Below are 21,215 nucleotides of genomic sequence, written 5' to 3'. Positions count from 1 at the left end.
CTCAGCCTCACTGCCTCTCATGCATTCTTCACAATGTAGATTGGCTTCACGTCTATAACCTGCAAACATTGAACACAGATGTCTCAAAACCAAAGTCCCCAAGAGGTAGGATAAGACAGACACTGCTTCAACTGCCAAGTTTCTATGAAAAACCAAACAAATCAGTTTTGGGTGAACTGACCCTGTGTATATGTCTATAATTCTGGATCCCGGTTTCAACTAAACATAGCAAAGCAGCACATTATAGTCCTCTTATAGCAGCGGGATTCTCATATTGTGCTTGCACTGCATCTCAGAAAACTGCTTGTGCTTCTTTCAGATGTCATTTTAGTAGCTAGAGGCAGAGTAATGCCAGCAGAAGCTGCTCATTTAAATTAGGATATGGAAAACTGTAATACGTTGTATATGGCATCTTAGTTTATACAATTTATTTTAAATGTTTATTATTGTTATAAGTATTATTATCATCACAAAAGGTTTGGAGGTTAGGTGATCCTTTTTATTGGCTAGCATAAGTTATTAAAGATGCAAGCTTTTTGGATCCCTTGGGTCCCTTTGTCAGGCATGATATAGCCTTAGGAAGAGACCTACAAGGTCCCAAAAGCTTGCGCCTTTAATAGCCAATAAAAAGTATCACTTAAACGCCAAATTTTCATACATTTAAAATGCAGTAATCAATTGCTAGCATGGTACAAAACTCTACTATGGTCAATATTATCATTAAATTACATCTATAGCCAAAACTTTTCTTTTCCAGTTTGGGATGGAGTGGGGAAAGGGTAGTACTCCTGTCAAGTTTTAATGCTATCCAGGGGTCCGTTAGAGAGATTTTCCCTCCTTTCCTGTCCTGGTGACACCTTTTTGTTTTTACCAGATAGGAAGTGAGGGGAAATCTGCAAACAGGAAACAAGCCCTACTTAATAGAAGCTCCTTTCACACAGAGCGATCTGGCCTCCCTGCAGCAAAAACCTTCCAATTCCTGCAGCAGGAATGCCAGGTGTCTCTAGGCTGCTTCTATTGCTTGGAATTGATGACAATGTGGAGGGACAGAAGTATGGATAGTTTTATTAACATATAATGAACTATCCAAGTCTTGAGATCTTTTATGCGTTGTTAGGACAGTCAGTCCTGCACAACTGATAATGAGCATCTGCCAGCACAGTACAGACAGGGTTAATTAACATCTTTCTAAGATTTAACTCCTGAGTTTAGTTTCATTTTAGGCCAGGCAAAGCTGTGGTCTCAGCACTGTTTTGGAGTTGAATGTAGGCTGGTTTCTCTGGAATGTTTTGCAACCCCCTATCCAGAAATGAGGAATAAACTCCGTATTTTATGGATTTACGAGGGAAGATAGGCATGCAGATACCTTCTGTTTTAGGTAGGCTCATTTGTTCAAAGCAAATATAGCATCTCTAGGCTGGCATAGCCATGGAAGAGCTTCAGAATGTTATATTACAGGTTATATTGCTTTTGCTTTCAACGTCTTATCAACCCTGTGACACATTTAAAGAAGAACATGCAAACAATGGCTGTTTCCCTTTCTCTGTGAGCTTGCATAATCATGCTCACTGTGGCTGGCTGCCATAATTTGTTGTGACCAAATAGCCAGTGTGTCAACTAAACACAATTCACTTTGGAAAATTACCAATTTAGATGAGGCTGATGTTGAGAAAGGCATCTGTGATCACATCTGTGCTAATGTGTTTTCCCAGCCCTGGAGAACCTTGTAGGAATTATGTTAATTGGAAATGAGATTAAACAAAAAGGAAACAAGAGATAGTGGAGTTTGTTTAGGGAACAGGGATAGCTTGGAGAAATTAGCTCTCTAAGAATCGGATCAATGTAAGATTACAATGCCTTTATCAAAAGGATGTGTTAATTGTAATGTACGTTTTAGGTATGCATACAAAGAAGGCTCAAAGGGATTATTTGCAGATATAACCCCTATTATATCTGTAATCATTTAACGGATACATTTGTAATGGATACATTTCCAGAACATACCTTATCTACAGAATCCTCTGAGGGCTCACAGGGTTTTCTGCAGGCTTGAATCTGAATAGCATTGTTCTAAAGGATTGCTCTATTACTTCCATAGGTTTCTACACATATTTCAAACCTGCCCAGTTTCCATCCCCTGCAAATATTTGAATTCCACACATGATGAGGTTAATGGAGGATGTTGCTGAAAAAACTCATATTTGATAAACTCATGTCCATGGCTTAAAAACATTTAATTCAAGATGGCTAATGGTTCTTTTTAAAGTTTTTATCTGTTCATACCCCTTTCAAGCACCAGGCAGTTCTGGCACCCTCTAAATCTTGAAAGAAGAATACTGTACTCAGGGGTACATTTAAAAGGCCAAATATATGAAGGGAGGAACATATCATTGCAAGCACTTATATACACTGAGAATGAATATAGTCTAACCAAGTTAACATTGGTAGAAAATCTCAGGGAAATTTTACTTTAGCGCACAGCACTTCTAGTCGCAAGATTCCCCATACCGCACTCAAGAATCAGAATGAATGGTTCCCAAAGCCTTCCTTTTGACCATTTACTCATGTATTAATGCCACTTTCTAACCTATTCTGATCACTTAATATGGCCTGGCATAAACAGATTCTGTGGGGAAACCTAGGCTGCACCATGGCAGAAGAAGGGTTGGTCCAACTTGCACTATAAACTACTCTGCAAATAATAACTAGGACGTAACATCAGATATATTAAGTTATTAGTGTCAGTGTAAAGCTGTCCATACACACTGTTCTATTTTTTTCGTTCAACCCGTGGGATGAATGAAAAAAAAATAGAACATGTTCCTCCAATCAACGCTTACAAGCATTGATCGAGGAATTCCCGCTGTTCATTTGTATTCTGACAGCGTCCGGAACAGCAAACAAAAATCTTCGTTCGAAGGTTTTCCGACTTGCTCCTTCAATCAGCTGATCGAGGGAAGCGTGTTTAATAAGTGCAGAAAATACCTGTGGATTGTGTGTGAAATTCAGGGTTGTACTATGCCCACTTCCTGTGTTATCTCAAGGAGCCTAATGAGCACTGCTATTTCTTATCTTGGACAATTAGTCTCTATGTTGTGGAGAATAGTTTAGCCAGATAGAACTTGGTAAGGCTGACTCGACTCGTCCACAAAAATGTTGCGTGTTGTCAACCCCACAGCAGGAATTTGGAGTGCAATTCTGGCACATCAACAGGTATTTTTCTGTACTTACAATGTCAAAGCAATAACTAAAACAGGGATGTACTGTGTATGCTTTCTTTTTAATCTTTCTCTGACGTACACTTTTAAGTAGCACACATTGGGTTATCTTTGTGTGTGGTCTGTTGAATGATAGACAATATAAAAGCCATTGGTGCTTAGACAGTGAAAAGCACTTCTATCATTTAATGCACTAAATGGATTTCAATGCATCCTTTTCATTATCCACCTGTGTATGGTCATCCTAAATCTGGTCATTAGTCAATCAGACATGTATGGATGACACAACCACAGTGATGTATTTCATATTTAGACTGTCACATCACATGTAGGCACTCTGTGGCATCTGTTGCAGTCAGCTTATGACTTTAAAAATGGTGATGACTGTCTGACCTGGCCAATAAAACAATGATTATTTTGTGTGTCATATTTCTGGGGTTACCTGGAGCACTGCTATAGTTAACATTAATTATGTACATACAACTGGCAAGTTTGAAAAGCAAGCAGCATATGACTACTACAGTTGACTAATATTTGTGTACGTGGGGTCTAGAACATTTGGTCTCTTTAAAAGTATCCATTCATTTCAACAAAGTCCAACTGCAAATTGGGTGAAATTAGTATTAGCAGTACAACCGCCCACCCTTCAGATTCACCCCATACCAGGTGTGACTGGGTTTAGAGTTAATAGGATTAAGATAACATTGACTAGTTACCAATCTCAATGTTTTTCCACATGGTCATTATCCTTTTCTGTCCTTTGGTATCAGAGGTTACCTCTTCAAATTAATCCCTGGGTATCCCGTTTGGCACGGAATGCTTAACAGGAATAGAGCCTTTAGCTTTTCCCAACCTAAATGCATTTAGTTTGAAGAGGTCACATGAAGTCCTCAGAACAGACGTACAATGAAAAATCACATGGAAAAGTAGAATTATGCAAGTCTGGAATGGTTGTTCCCCCTTCTTTCAACATCCTGTTTGAGAATAGTCCCATAGAAATGGTTACCAAGTAACCTAGAAAAAACGTGGCGTGCGTGTCTTCATTTCAAGCCCTTCGTAATTAAATGATGTTTGTAACCTGGTTCGAGACAAGAGTTTGATAGAAATGGAAGTGTTGAGGCTGAAGTGGAAAGATGTTGTTCATCCAAGTCAGGCAAGTTCAGCGCTAAGCCTTGTGGTCCAGTAAAGAGCCACAATGAACAAATATACCTAACTTAGTGGTAAAGCAGATACAATAGCCAAATGCGATCTTTAGAATAAATGTTTATACATAAATCCTGAAAATATTTTTTTGCTTGTTTAAAGATAGTAGAAATAGCAGCCCATTTAACACATACACGCCCTCTAAAGTGGTACTCAATGTATTAAACATTCAGGTAATGTTTTAAATAGTAAGAATCTGCACACGGTGCATACTTCTGTGCATAGGTAAGCCTATTTCTGCAGGCCCTGAATTATGAATAAAGATAGTATAGACATAGAAATAGATGTATTTAGACAGCATCTTGCCCTAGGCACACATGAATGAGGATGCTCTTTAATACACACTTGCCCCCTTGCGTCATTGTATTATGCAATTAACCTTCCTGGCGGTAATCCTGAGTGTGGCTTGGGGGTAAATTTTCTGTACCAAAAGCGGTAACCCCGAGCCACACTCGGGCGTCTTTCCAGGTTCCTTCCCTGCGAGCGCTGGCATTGCAGGGGGGCGGAACCGGCAAGAAATTCAAAAGTAAAAAATAGAAAAATAGATAACCATACCGCCAGGGAGGTTAAAATCTATTGGAGGAAGAATGCAGTCTACTTTATATACAGAAAAAATATGGACACCGGCACTCCAATAGCAAATAGAATACATCTATTCAATGACGTACATGCAAAAAGGCAAGCCCTCCCTTGTTCTACCTGATGAAGGGGATCCTGCGAGACCCCGAAATGTTGCACTAAGTGTGTTATGCTTTTTTGTATGTACATCATTAAATAGTATTCTATTTGCTATTGGAGTGCCGGTGTCCATATTTCTTCATGTCATAGAGACAGTGGCCATCCGTCGACTAACGTTGCACCCACCTTGTCACAATGGAAAAGCGGTCAGAAGTGCAATGGGTACATGGACTTTTCTTTATATACAGGACTATTTTTAACCTTACAGACCACACAGGAGAATTTAATGTTTTTTTCCCCCCACATTTTTGGACTATAAAGAGCCTTCTGACTCATCAGCACTCTTGCTGAAGTTAGCCATACATTTGCAGAGGTGAACAGAACAGAGAAACAAAATAGGGATAAAATTATCTATATTTTTTAATTTGAAGGCGTAGTGTTTTCCATAACTATAGCACTGCGTATGGTCATGAATACCACCTGCCTTTTGAAGGCTCCCCTACCCTGGAGATTTATATTTACCTCTTTGGACTCACAGCTCTTGCAGAAGGGGCAGGAGGTTAGTACAGAGTGGAGGGAGTGTTGAGGGCAGACTCAAGCCTGTATTATTGACTTGGAACACTGATTTGACTCTGCTTGGCTTGTTTTTGGTTCAGCTTTCCAAAAAAAAATCCAATACACCCACCATCTGTTGACAAGCAAAAACATTTTAAAAAAATGCTAATTAAAAGGAGAACTATGAGGTGAGTGCTGTCCACTCACCTCATAGTTCTAGCCGACCTGTGACCTTGGCTCAGTAGATCGGGAGGTGAGCGAACACATACCGGCGTTCGCTCACCTCTCGATCCTGTCACGGCTCTCTGCCGTGACAGGGGAGGGGCTGGATTCCCCCCTCCCCGCTCCTATCCGCCAGCGCTGACTGGCGGAATGGACGGGGGCGGGTACCGCTGGGCTCTGCCTCTAGATAGGCAGAGCCAGCTGTCAGTCACGCAGCTGGGTGGATCCCGTCACAATTGTCGGGATCTGCTTCAGCTGCAGTGTCTCAGTATACTGCGAGCTGCAGCTCGCGGTATACTGCAGCGTCTCAGTATACCGCGAGCAGCAGCTCGCGGTATACTGCAGCGTCTCAGTATACCGCGAGCAGCAGCTCGCGGTATACTGAGCCTAGGGTGACAGGAGGACGCTAGTTTGTGTCCTCCCGTTACCCTAAGGAGAACTATGGGGAAAAGCCTTAACCCCATAGTTCTCCTTTAACAGCTCTATTATTAAAAACAAAAACTGCATATCAATGCATTAATAAATTAGAGGTATTGCCTGACTGAGTGATCCCCATTAATGTGACTGGAGGCAGAGGTTTTAACCCCAGCAAATGTTGAGTGCATATTATTTAAGGCATAAACATGGTGTGAATTGAATTTTCTTATTAGCACAAGTTTATATTGCACCAAAGAACCATGCTACCCAAAATATTGTTCAGTGATCTTTGCCAGGGAGTAGCCTGTTAAAGAAGTATGCACACAATATTTGACACTCAGGAGTTTGATGTTTTCAAACAGGATACAGCCACTTTGCTCTTTTATTTTGGTATTCTCTTGTGCAAGGGAAATCTTTCTATGTATTGATAGCATATATAAACTTTAGCTAAGAACTAACTATTGAGTGTGATTGTCTATTTGATTGGAGATTCAAAATATAAACCAGGACAACAGTGACCCATACAACATGCCCTTTATAACTTTTGGTCATACTGTTCGAAAGTGGCCTTCCACATGTTCTAGATTTTCTGCATTATTAGTGGCACGCCTCTTAAGACAAGTGAATGAAGAATTCCTGGTATGTACTGGATGGGAAGCTGGAGTTTCTTTCTTTCAATTAATGGTCTGCTCTGTCTCTTGCAGGTCAGTGAACAATTTTCTGATGACTGGTCCTAAGGTAAGAGACATTCCTTTGATCTAAATTTACACTTTGCAGAATGATTTCTGTCCTGTGTGAGATCTCCTTAGCAAAGTTGTAAGGCCTGCACATATATTACAGCTACTCATTCACATCGCACGTAATATGTCCTGTATGATACGAGGATTAGTTCAGAATATTTGCTGTTGTTGTGTTTGAGGCTGTTGCACCTACATTGTATTTGAAATTGTAATGTTGCTTATCTTAAATATACCACTAAAGATTTTTTTATGAAGACATTGGTTCTGCAAAATGAACTGCAACTGTCAGTAATAAAAATGCCCCCCACCACCACAACAAGAAAAAATTAAGAAGGGCTTGTGTAACTTTGTTTTTTAATCTTGGAGTGGGCAAGGGTTAGTAACCCTATGTGTCTGTGACTCGCCCATTTTATCTGTCCTGGTCCATTGTCACCAAAACTAAAAGTGATGGGAAATGATGAGCTGTTACAGAAACAAGTGTAGCCCCTACCACCCTTTGTGGAGTGGCTACTTGGAATTTAGTGCTGCCAGAGCTGTAGTCAGGCTGGCTGAATTATAGTTGGCATTTATCTGGTTAATTCCAGGTGTTCTTACATTGATTGTACCTGCCTGAGTGGAGTGTGACCCTGCTGCAGTGTGGGGCAATCAATGGAAGAACATTACAGCCTGGGGGCAGGAATACTCAAGTGCTGACAATGTTGCCTAGGCATCAAGTCTGGAGGAGGCCTAATACTGAAAGGAGGAGAAAGAGGGAAGCTGCTGGCTGCTGGGTCTGGTACTGGAATGGACTTCAGGAGCAAGTCTGGTTTCTCTCCTCCTGAAGATCTCATGCCTATCCATATTCAGCTGTTGCCCAAATACCCAATGTCAACGTGTGCTTCTATTGATCGTGTACTGTGGAATACTGAAAAGGACTGTTGAGTCTGGAGTTCTGTTCCGTCTTATTTTTGCCATGGATGTCCTAAGCCCTATGCACTCTCTCCCAAGTATGAGGTTTTGCAATAAAGTTCCATCAGCATTATAACTACAGTCTGGATCTCAGTCGTATCGGTCACCAGGGAAGGGTGGTAGATGCTATTGGTTCAGCCGGTCGCTAAATTCCCTAGACAGGCTATGGAAGACCCGTTCATCCAGCAGCTCCTTCGGGGGTGAGCACTATACAGGAATAGAGAGAATGTTCCTCACTTTTGCAAATAGTTCCTCGCACTTCCTTTTGTGCCTGCTGAATTGAAAGTGAAGGAAAATCTCCCCAATTGGGTACACATGTTAAAAACACCAGACATAGGTTTTAACCCTTTCCTACTCTATCCAATACTGAAACAGTTAATGCAAAGATATTATACCCGTTTCTGGTACAGGGAATACAGTCATAGAACTTAGGGTCTATAAGCTTAGGGTTTATAACAATCCATCCTAAAAATAAGCAGTGACAAGTAGGTGAGGATGGGGACTGACAGATGTCTTTTTTTCATGGATCGTCTTTTTTTGCAATGAATATCTTAAGATAAATTTAGCACAAAACAAGAAGCAGGTTGAAATTTGGTTTGCACTCTGCAAAAACCATCTGTTATGTGAAATCTGTTTTGCTTTACGGTTAATGAACTCTAACTTCAGTTTGCATCTGAGCTGCTTTTCTTCCCCATGCAAGTAAAAGCAGCTCAAAGCAGTTGCAGACCAAAGCTGCCATCTTGTCAAAATTGTAAATCAAATGTTGTTTATGATTGTTGGTAGTCTGTTATCAGAAATTACCTAAATATGCTGCCCAGTTGTATTGCATGGCCATAGCATGGCATTATCCATTAATTTGTGCTATTTAAAGCACTAATGTCTCCAACTGTCTAGGAAATGGTAAAAGAGAATGCCAAGTTATCACAATTCATCTCCGCTTTATACAAAACCTTCCGTGACAGAAAAATTCTGCATGTGCCATTGATGAACTCCTTATGAAAATGCTAGTTGTGACTGTCAATAAAAAAATTGTGAGGGCAGTCCAGAAGACCAGCGCTCAGAAGGGGGAGTCCACGCACTAGTGTAAATGGAATTATGGGTGAGGGGTGATGCTGGTGTGCAGCTTCCTGATAGTACGGACCGGGGTGTCCGACATGTGTCATTTTACTTTAGTTGTGACTGTCACTGGCGAAGTCATAGACCGAGAACAAGTAGGCAGCCAGTAAAGTAAGAACTCAAATTATAGAAGGGCAAGCATGACCGCCAGGCAATTTTTCAGAAGATAAGATCTGCAATGATAGCCGATAGATTCTGTCATTATAGATTTCATAAAACTTGGGCCAAACTTTACAACCCATTGCAGCCCTTGTATTACTGATGTTGTATCTAGAGGTCTTCCAGTGTGTTAGACTGTGCCACATACAAAAGGAGATTTATGAGTCGTTAAATCTCATACTGTACATGGCCAATTTAGACTGAATAAAATACGTATCCAAAAACAGATCAAGAATGCACTGGGCATAAAGAATTAAAAAAAAAAAAAAGAATGCACTAGGCCTGTGAAGTAAATAAAAACAATGTATTTACATAATTAAATTATGTTTAAATTGAGGAGCACAGAGAGAGGGGAGGGGGAATCCCTGCGGGGAGCAGCATCTGACAGTCAACACTATCTGCAGGTTGAAGCTGTGAGCTGATCAGTGGTTTGCGATCACTCAGTCCTCAAGCTATACAGCCAGCGTGTGACAATTGCAGTGTCACATGCTGGCTCAAACTATTGGGAAGAGTACATTTTACTACCCATACTTCTGTTTGAAGGTGTGAAGTAGAGTGCTCTCTGGCTGGCACCCGATCTGTATGTCTCTGCTCTGAAGATGCTAGACTTCGAGATGAAGTGATGTTTCCCCTGTTTTTGTTTGAATAGTGTAGAGTGGATCAATATAAATCCAGATGCGGATGATTTAATGACCGCCAGTCAAGAAACAATAAAGGACTGAACGGTCAGCTGAGATGAAAACTGTTCAAAAACAACAACATGGAAGAGTCAGATGAATACAATGAAACTAACCATATTCCATAGCCTTGCAGCAAAAACCCCCCACCAAAAATGGCAAAAATTGATGGCGTTGGCTACAAGTAATTCCACCTCGTAGATAAGAGTAGAGGGAGGAATATCTACAGTATGTAAAAAGAGGCTAGATTGCAGTGACATGCAGTAGCTTCCGTTGTACAGTGGGTGCCGCTGCTCGTTTAATACAAGTGATCTAATTAGATCACTTGTACTGAATCGAGTGGCGGCTGCGATCGTGTCCACCCCCCTGGCGTGGTTTTCAGGGTACCCTCCGTGACCACGGTATAGGAGCTTACCATAGAGCCCCTTGAGCAGACGAAGAACGTCGTTCTTCGTCTGCTCAAGGGGCTCTATGGTAAGCTCCTATACCGTGGTCACGGAGGGTACCCTGAAAACCACGCCAGGGGGGTGGACACGATCGCAGCCGCCACTCGATTCAGTACAAGTGATCTAATTAGATCACTTGTACTGAATCGAGTGGCGGCTGCGATCGTGTCCACCCCCCTGGCGTGGTTTTCAGGGTACCCTCCGTGACCACGGTATAGGAGCTTACCATAGAGCCCCTTGAGCAGACGAAGAACGACGTTCTTCGTCTGCTCTGTGTGATTACTGAGACAGTGGCGTTAAATTCACAGCACCACCTGTCTCAGCGGTCACTAACTGCAGCTTCTGTCACAGAATCCCCGTCACAGAATGCCTGTCACAGAATGCCTGTCACAGAATGCTTGCATCCTATGGTCCGGAGCACCCTTTAGAGCCATGTTATAGACAAACAGTAGCAAAGATATTGACAATGGAAGAGATAGTTATTAATCAATTTCAGCAAACAGACATTGGCCCTTAAAAGGAATTCTGGGTTTACAGATCTGTGTATGCCAGCAGAGCACAAGACAAAGTGATCTAGCACTGCAATTTAAAGAACCCAAGCATAGTTTGCTAAAGCAGATGTAAAATCAACCACTAAAATGTCATATAAGCTTTAACAGCTTATGATACTGATATAAAAGTCCTTGTTTTGGCACTTTGTGTTATGGGGTGACAACTCTTTGTCCTTGTCTTCTACAATCATCTGCCTGCAAATTACCAAAGTCACATGCCTTGCCAAAGGAAGAGGCAAGAATGTAACTTAGAAAATTTGCCCTGTGAAATCACACATGCAGCCGGTTAGCAATAAAGTGCAATGGGACACAGGAACAGGCTGTGAAATTTTTTTTTCCAGCAACAAATAGGCAATATGACCTTAAAAACACACATTCAGGCTGCTATGAGTGTAGTTAGTACATGTGGAGAAGCTGTACATAAGCTGCAGGACACACATCAGCAGAATTAACATCCAAAAATCCTTACCTACCTCCAACCCCAAATTTCCCAAGATATACAGCAATTTGCTACCTAAAGTACATTCACATGCAACAAATGAAAAGCGCTTGTTACACCAGTTTTTTTTAAAAGGGGTCTTATTATTGGCACATTAAATATACAAGCTACAGCCCAACTCCAGTCCAAAAAAACCCCAAAAAAACAATCCTGTCTCCCACCACGGCTGCATTATGTATTATGTTAAAGGGTATGTAATAAAAAAAGATGCTCTTACTACATGGGAGTAGATGCAATTACCATCTAATTTGATTTTTCTCATAGGCCTATCTCATTTACTCAAGCAGTGTGGCAGCTGGGGCACAGAGTGGTATTGAAGAGTGTAAATACCAGTTTGCCTGGGATCGGTGGAACTGCCCAGAGAGAACGTTACAGCTTTCCAGCCACAGTGGTCTACGCAGTGGTAATTATTTTTATTTATTCATCATATCTTGATTGTTAAAGTTCCGTTGCATGCTCTTCTTCTTTTCTTAACAATAACCTTTACATACTTTAGGCAGGAAAATTGACTTACATTTTTTTAGAAATATGTTCACTTCAAGCTATAGCATGTTTTCTATGGCTATATTATGAAATATTTCCTGGGTGTGGTAATGTGGGGATTTTGGTTTTTCTTCCTGGTGTTGGTGTCTTGCCACCTCTACCCAAGATCTATCATCCAAGTCCTTGGTCATTGCACTCTTGTCAATGGATGCCTCCAGTAGAGGTCAAGTTTGATTGCATTCCAGCGAAGTGTCACTCTATTCAGCATATATATTCAAGATAAGTTGGTCGGGGTTAAAATCCCTCAATTTCCCAAGTATCCTCTTTTCCAGACTGGACTCCCCCTTCTACTGGATCTTCTACCACAGGCAGCAGCCTCTATGACACCGGGCCTTCTTCTCCAGTCTGGAGCATTCACTTCAACAGGATCCTCTTCTCTAGACTTGAATCTCAGTACAACCGGACATTCTTATCTCGTCTCCAGATCCCTTTTCCACCGAATTACCCACCACCTGGAGTATCTCTCTCTGCAGGATTCCTTTCTCCAGGTTAGAGCTTTCTTCTATTTCATGGCTCCATTCCGTCAGTGCAAGTTTTTTTTCTCCAAATTCTGTACTTTTACAAAATAATTTGCCCATTCCTTCACAGATTTCTATTTTTGGGTTTAATTATAAGTCAATATTTCCTTAGCCACATGACCTGCTGCTTCTATGGCATCATTTCAGCTTTAGTTTCTTCATGAAAACTTTTCTTTGTTTTTTTTCTTTGATTGACACTTATAATCGTCTACTGTAATGAAACAGGTGTTGGTCTTCTTCATATCATCAGCCACTTGATACTTTCTTGAGGTAATAAGGACCATTGAAGGAATGTTCTTTCTTCTTAGGATCATGCCACAAGCTCCCAACAATCTATAGATCTAACACAGCCAAGCATTCCTTTGCACTCCAGTCTCAAAGATTGTATTGAATCAAGTAGCTCTATCCACATACTGTATATGCTCACCAAAGAACTCACTAAAGCACAGGCTGAAGTGGCCACATTTAACGTGTGCATCAGGTACCACGTAGTGCTTGGTGCTTATCATTACTATGAGCCCCTGATCTGCAAATATCTTGATCATGTATTGCCTTGCTTTAAACAAAAGTGAAAGTAGTGGAAAACAGTTAAGAATAAATAATATTTTTATTTTCTATTGACCAACTAGTAGAAAGGACACACTTTGATCTTACATGTCTTTTGTCAATCATCATTAACATTATGGCTACTATAAAATATACCTTTATGTTCAGTTTTAATATGTTACATTTGGAAAATAAAGCTACTATGACTTTTTGAAGGCAATCATAATTTTCCTTACAGTGGGCTCCAAAAGCAAACCAGTGTTTGACCTTGGTCACCAAGTACAATGTTAGTTCTTTTGTGTGGAACAGGATTTGGTTTTTGAGCAGGAATTTTCTGAATTAATTAGCAATACAGAACTTGAAGAGGACCTGAACTGTGCAAGCTGTGCTCATAAAATGGGCAATCAGAAAGCAAATGGCTAGTCATCAGTATTGCCTGCGGTCGCTTTTTGATTTTTTTCCCCCAGGACTGACTTATCACACCTTCTCTGTCTCTGTCCTGTCTCTGTGTGGAGGTGACCAAATTAATAGAGGAATAGGGTTTTGCTTCCTCATGTCACAACAGCTTCCCTGATGACTGATGAGATAGAGGAGTAATCAAGCAGCAGGAGAGGTGCAGAAAGTAGAGCATGAATGAAAAAGAAGCAAAGGGATCCTTGCACTGCAGGTCCCCAGGTTAATCTACAACAAGGAGAAAAGTGAAAAGCAAAGTGGTGACATCACCAAATCTCACTTCAAATCTCATGGAACTTGGAGTCTCAAGCATTGAGTGCCATAGAATCTCACATGGCACGGGAACTCAGAAAACAGCAGTGGCCCACAAATGCTTCCATAAATGCTGCAACTTAAAGTCCAAGGATCACTGAAATCAACAGCAAATATTTGCATCTTACTGTGGTTCAAAGAGGACTGTAACTTCTCTCTAAAGAATCTGGAAGTCACTGGTCAGTAAACAATCTTCACCATTTCTGTTCTACAACATTCAAAGGTTGCTTCATTGAATGGATTTAAGAAAGGCCTACTTTCTGATGATAAAACATAACTTACAGATGAATCAAAGCAGATATAAGACAAGAAGCGGTTCTTGAATTTATGGTCTGTCAATTTCAAGCACCATAAACATTTTGTTTCTCGGAGTGGATTTGCAGTTACTGATCTCAGTAAACAGCAGCTATGTCTCCTGAAAAGTGCCACTTTCATCAATAAATACATTGCACATATATCACTCAAGTTTCATTCCTTTGTAGTAATCTGTTATGGTGGGAGGGAGGGCAATTTTTTAAGGTGCCCATAGATTAAGAGATCTCTCATCTAGAATAACAGATGGTCCCACCACTTGAACTAGAATTGTGTCCAATCTAGGATTGCTTCACTGAGTCATCTTATAGCTACTAGAATGTAACACGTGATTTAGCATATGGCTGAGCCTACCGGGGTGCACCTGCAAGCATCCATCCTTTATTTATGGCTCTGGTGTCCGTCCATAAGTCTGGAGATCTAAATAAGGGCTCACACTGTTACATTGCCACTATACTGGGTTCACTGTAAATCTGTGGATGCACCACCCCTCTAAAATGAACTGTTCCACTAAACCACCAATGTCAAATATTCATCTGCTGCCAACCTTCTCTATTAAACACAAATGGGGCCAGGAAGAAAAACTCCAGTCCTAGCATGGATTGCTAGTTTATGGGTTATATATGAGATAACAGCAAGAGAAAGGGGTCTTGGGTTGTGGGCCATGAATTGAGGGAATGAGTCTGCTATTACAAGCACAGTACAATATACAGTAATTACTAAATTGCAATTAAACTACTGATTTTTGCTGAAGTAGCTTGTTTAGCATATCGTTTTTCTCTGCTTACATACTATGTGATATATGCCATATATAATAAGTATATTTTTTGTGTTTTATACAGCATGACAATTATTCACTTTTTCTGCATTTTGGTTTCTGAATTAGTGCATTGTACTCATGCTTTGTTTTTTTAAAACAAGGTGAACATCTTTTTACTAGTTGCCTGTTTCTGCATTGACTTGCTCTAAGGCAACACAAATGTTTGTATTGGGTTCCAAGAATGTACGCATATTTATAATGCTTCACTTTTGCATTAAATCCTTGTTTTATTTCCCTCTCCGACATTATAGCCCTGGACCACTGCATCAATTATGGGTCTTTTTACATGCATTTACCAACCTAATGTTTAAGCATACCTGTCTTAAATCATAATAGCATAAAGAGCATTTCAAACTGTGAAAAACTACATTTAACTGCTTGTAGTTGATTTTAGGCTTATGATAAAGAATTTACTTATTTCCTAAGTTGGGTAATTGGTGACATTTATTCATGGGAACTGGATAAGTATATCAAGGTAAATAGCTGTGCACCTACATGTTAAAATAACAATACATAGAGCTTGGGACACCAGGCCCCCTAGATACCTGGACAGCCCTAACCATCTCTGAAACATAGATGCCATAACTTGTATACATGGACAATGTTTTGTATACTGATGTTCACAATGGTTCCGCTTGCTCTTTTTAAATAAAGAACTTGAAGAAAAAAATAAACACTACATTCTATAGGATGAAAAGGTGGATGCTGTGTAATCCTTGGCTTGCAGTTAGGCACACAGCAACAGAAAATTTGAATCTGTAATAAAAGATTTATGAGAATTGCCATTGTTGACTTGGTATTTAAAGATACATATTGCATGGCTGTTATCCTGATCCTCACACCTTTGTTTAGTAAGTACTTGCATAGTACGAGCATGCAGGGCAGAAGGTCATACTTTAAAGACTTTACTGGCTGCATGCTTGCTCCAGGTCAGTTGCTTGGTAGTAAAAACCAGGATTAGCATGATTGCGCCTTTAAAATCCAAGTGAACAATGGCAGCTTCCATATTTCTATCCTCATAGATCGACTTAAAGGAGAACTATGAGGTGAGTGCTTTTCACTCACCTCATAGTTCTAGCCGACCTGTGACAATGAGACTGTCACAGGTCGGCTCAGTAGATCGGGAGTTGAGCGAACACATACCGGCGTTCACTCACCTCTCGATCCTGTCACAGCTCTCTGCTGTGACAGGGGAGGGGCTGGATTCCCCCCTCCCCACTCCGATCCGCCAGCGCTGACTGGCGGAACGGACGGGGAGGGGGCGGGTACAGCTGGCTCTGCCTCTAGATAGGCAGAGCCAGCTGTCAGTCACGCAGCTGGGCGGATCCCGGCACAATTGTCAGGATCCACTTCAGCTGCGGCATCTCAGTATACCGCGAGCAGCAGCTTGCAGTATACTGAGCCTAGGGTGTCGGGAGGACGCTAGTTTGTATCCTCCCGTTACCCTAAGGAGAACTATGGGGAAAAGCCTTAACCCCATAGTTCTCCTTTAAAGTAACAGCACAGATACAATATTGAAAGTGTGGAAATGCAGGCAGCAAGGAATATGGGTCTGCAGGTCCGAATGGCCCAAACAGAATATTCATTTGTTTAGTTTTTGCAATGTAAGCTTTGTACGTGCACAGTGTAAAGGTATCACCATGTATAAAGGTGTTTGCGTAATTATACAGGTGCACACGTTTGCATAAAATAAAATATTGCCATGGCAAACTGCATGAAGAACTACATTAGAGATGGATAGAAACTCAAACAGGACTACAATTCATTAATAAAATGGGTCCCATGAGCTTTTAAAAGCTAGAAATTATTGAACTGTTAGCAAAAAAGTAATTTAAACTCTTTCATTAGATACCAAGAAACAACAGTCAGTCAAATTTTAGTTATAACACAAGTAAACATCATTCTAAACATGTACTATTTTTTTTATTTTATTTCAGCAAATCGAGAAACGGCCTTTGTGCATGCTATTAGCTCAGCTGGAGTAATGTATACACTCACACGGAACTGTAGCCTTGGAGATTTTGATAACTGTGGCTGCGATGACTCCAGAAATGGGCAGCTTGGTAAGAAGTGCAATGAAAAGTTTTCTCTCTCTTTTCCACCTTTCTGATTGCTATGCAGGATAGTCTTTCCATTATAAATCACATGATCAGCATACCTGGGAACTTGCTGGGAATGTCCAGCATTGCCGTATTTTCATCAGCGTTTCCGGGCCATCGTTGGACCTGTCAAAATCTCCAAGTGGAGTGGGGGAATGGGATCAGCTACTTTAATTTCCGATGGCACATTACATTGATTGAGATTAATGACAGCAGGATGACTGCTCTCACCTTAAAACAGTCAACAGAGCACACAGCACAAAGCTTACTCCCCTGATTGTAGAGAGACCACTCAGAGAACACACAGAGTATTTTTTTCTAACTGCCCTGGGCCATGAGCAATGAGACCAGGTTTTGCAGAAGCAGATTGCAGGCAATGTAAGTAAAAACAATGATGTGGAGGAACAGAATGCCATTATTCCTTCACTGACTGATCCCTGCTCTGATTTGCCTTTAGCTTCATATGTTCCAAAAGCTGATTATTCCTTTCTGTTTTTATCTGGAAGTTAGAGCAAAGAGCAGCCAGCTGGTATATTATAGTAGCTTTTGGTGGTGCACCTATAGAGCAGGCAGCTGGGCTCTAAAACAGAGTAATATACAGAGAGAGCTATAAATCCCCTATTTGATGTTCTGCTGTTTTTACAGACAGTAGTCGGAGGCAACAAAATGCAAAGAGAACCATAGGAAACTGTGGCCAGAACAATGCAGATACTGTAGAAAGTGACGTACCGTGCCTTCTGTGCTGGGCGAGGCATCCCCAGCCCGCTGAAGCTCAACTCCTGTCCTGCCAAAGCACCACCCCCATACTGCTGAAGCCACGCCCCCAGCTCGGTAACCAAGCTGTGTGGGGAGGAGGAAGGGAGGAGACAGGGAGGAGCCTCCCTGTCCTTCACTTGCTCGTCACTGCTGAGGCAGACCTCAGAGCTCACGCCTCCAGCACAGAGTAGAGGTTGTGGCAGCACTTGCCTCACCAAGTTAGGTTACACAAGCAGTGGGGAAGCCTACCTGTCACAATCCGGATGCAGCACTGCCTGTAATTATTGGGCAGTGCTCCGTCCATGACAGGTAACACAGCGGGAAGGCTTTCCCTGCTGTGTAACCTGTAACAAGCCGATCTGAATGGAGAAATAGCTGTCAGCTTCGGCCTTGAAGCAGACACCTTTTTTCTCAATAATATTAGGTTAGGCTCTGCCTCCCCTGACCGCACATCCCTGTACTGTAGTGACACACACCATTCACCCCAGCTGCAAAGTGTGACTGAACCATTCGAATTAGTAGGCATTTTTAGACCTGGCATGTGCAGGGTGCTTGGCCTAAAAAACTTTGGGAATGGCCATTCTGTGAAAGAGCTTTTAGAGAAAAACTGGTGGGAAAAGCAGTGAACCAACCACATGGGCATCAACATTTCAGGGAGTGTTTTATACACAAAGTACAAAGTGCTTCCACGGTTTTCATAGCTACAAGAAAGTAATATTATTGAATGCCATAGCTGACGTTATGGCTGAAATCATAAATATACATATTTAAAAGGGTCAGCCAACCTTAAAGTGATGTTTTTGAGGTCTTTGGCTTCTTTAAACCCCAACAGGGAGAGCCATAATTGTTGACTATTTCTGTTCATAAGGGAGTGTTGAGAGTTCCAGCCCATCTTTGCAAATGTTGGCCCCTCCTGTTGCATTTTCCATAGTATAAAATAAAAAGTTAAGCAGAAAAAGTGGGCACCACCTACAATGGCCACAGTTGGTGTGCAATACCCAGGAACACACGTTCATAGTTCTCAACAACAGAGTCCCTAAGAAATATACAAAAAATGCCAGTTTACATTTCCAGCAATATCAGTTTTGGGTGGGCTGACCCTGTAAACATACTCTGCAATAAAAACACATCTCAGAATAAAGACCGTATTAAACAATTCCCATCAGATGTTTTGTGTGTCTGCTCACAGGTGGACAAGGGTGGCTTTGGGGTGGTTGCAGTGACAATGTCGGTTTTGGAGAGTCCATATCTAAGCAGTTTGTGGATGCACTGGAGACTGGACAAGATGCTAGAGCTGCCATGAATCTTCATAATAATGAGGCTGGAAGGAAGGTATAGTCATAAAGGCTCTGTGTTATTTATTTATCCTGTGTTCTTGTGCTCTTGATTATCTGTTTATAGTAGACCTAGGTTATATAGTTTTCTATGTTAGGTGCAGGTATATGTATGCGCAACACTTACTGGTATTTATTACTTCTCTCAGAGATAACAGTACTCCCCATGACATTGCCTTCATCTGCTTGTCTCTCCATAAAGAAAGGAGTCATGTTTGTTTAGGCATTATCTAGAGTCAGCATCTATTTCCCAGTTCAGAGATCACATAATCATGGCAATCTTGGTATGTTATCAAATGTCTTACACAGATCATCTTGACTTGTTGCAAAGTCACAAGGTTGCAGTCTTATCACTGGGGCAGAGGAAAATGAGGAAATGCTTCCTCTTGCCTACAGAAAACTGATGACATAATTTCAGCCAAGGTCATGTCACTGGAATGGTGCTCAAGTACAGCTGATAAATTAGAGAAAGTGCAGTGTTTTTAAAAAACAAATTATACTGTTGCAGAACCATATCTTGTCACATATCACATTACTGAGAAGTTAAGAAAATATTCCAAACCTGTTACAGGTTTCTACCTCAGGGGCAATGCTCAAGAAGAAAAAGCACATCATGTAGATAAGATAATGTGTGTATGCTATGGTAGAAGATAATATGTGCATGCTATGGTAGAAGATAATATGTGCATGCTATGGTAGAAGATAATGTGTGCATGATATGGTATATACTGTATATGATATGTAAAAATACTGCAATGTATCCCATCTACTACTTCCATTCTATTTAGGCAGTAAAGAGCACAATGAAGAGGACATGTAAGTGTCATGGTGTTTCCGGAAGCTGTACAACTCAAACCTGCTGGCTACAGTTGCCGGAATTTAGAGAAGTGGGCTACTATTTGAAGGAGAAATATCACAAAGCTCTGAAAGTTGATCTGCTGCAAGGAGCGGGTAATAGTGCAGCCAGCAGAGGTGCAATAGCTGAAACATTTAGCTCCATTTCCAAGAAAGAACTTGTCCACCTGGAAGATTCACCTGACTACTGCCTGGAGAACAAGACTCTTAGCCTACTGGGTACAGAAGGCAGGGAGTGCCTTAAAAGAGGCAAGACACTTAGCAAGTGGGAAAAGCGGAGCTGCAAACGCTTGTGCGGAGATTGCGGATTGGTGGTGGAGGAAAGAAGAGCGGATATGGTCTCCAGCTGCAACTGCAAGTTTCATTGGTGCTGTGCTGTTAAATGTGAACAGTGCAGGAAGACTGTCACTAAATACTTCTGTGTAAAAAAAGAGAAACGTGAGAGGAGTGGTGGTGGCATCCCCCGCAAGAAAGAAACTAAACTAAGAAAGAAATTTTAAAAAGGTTGCTCAGCTGTAACTAAAACATTTGTGAGACTGCAGCTTTTGTAGCCGGATATCCAAAATGGATTTCTCTATCTGGTGAGACTAAACTACATGGTTTACAGAAGTGTTTTCCAAACCAGTCCTCACTATAATTGTTCATGTTTTCTACAGAGGATTACAGGTGTATTAAAGATGACCTTGCAAAAAATAACCAGTATAATCTACACTGAACACTAGAAGAACCCAGTCCAACTACTTCCTGTCACGGTCATTAAAGGGAAACTATAATGGTTTAGGGTGAATTTTATTTTACCGTTTTAAAGATTACATATTTTAGTGCATGATAACTTTTCCAACTATTTATCTAAAAAATCTTTGTTTTTCAAATTAACATTTATTATGGAATGCACTCATGACACAAGATTCAAAGAGTACTATGAATTTTAGAACTCGTGAGCACAGCAGATGCTGCATGCTTTCAGACAAAGGATTAGTTCTTTGAAGGGTTGAGAGAGGGACGAATCACTCTTCCATCTCATTCAGTTTTCTTAGCTTGAGCTGTTGAATAGTGTGAGCAACAGGCTTTTATTAGCAAGAATGATAAGACTAGCCAGGAAAGTATGTGAAAAAGAGCCCAGAGCTCCACCTGCTGGCTTCATTTAAGAATACATATTAAATATGCTGTTTTTTATATATATACACTTTACTAAAAAATAAATAGTATTATTTTTTTTAGCTCTGAACCTCTAATAT

General features: G+C 41.0%; 1 protein-coding gene across 1 annotated transcript in view; it reads left to right on the top strand.

The window, feature by feature from the left end:
* The window catches only part of WNT8B (Wnt family member 8B), a 26,737-nt gene extending 6,204 nt beyond the window's left edge, over window positions 1-20,533 (top strand). Inside the window, exons 2-6 of the mRNA XM_018572929.1 lie at window positions 6,998-7,031; window positions 11,694-11,832; window positions 16,871-16,996; window positions 18,978-19,120; window positions 19,911-20,533. Coding sequence (XP_018428431.1) covers window positions 6,998-7,031; window positions 11,694-11,832; window positions 16,871-16,996; window positions 18,978-19,120; window positions 19,911-20,477 — 1,009 coding nt within the window. The 3' untranslated portion in view covers window positions 20,478-20,533. The remainder of the gene's footprint in view (window positions 1-6,997; window positions 7,032-11,693; window positions 11,833-16,870; window positions 16,997-18,977; window positions 19,121-19,910) is intronic.
* The last annotated feature ends 682 nt before the right edge of the window (window positions 20,534-21,215 follow it).

This window comes from Nanorana parkeri, unplaced genomic scaffold (genome assembly GCF_000935625.1).
Source record: "Nanorana parkeri isolate BGI_ZX_2015 unplaced genomic scaffold, ASM93562v1 scaffold2177, whole genome shotgun sequence".
NCBI lineage: Eukaryota > Metazoa > Chordata > Amphibia > Anura > Dicroglossidae > Nanorana > Nanorana parkeri.
This window is presented reverse-complemented; position numbering and strand designations above follow the sequence as displayed.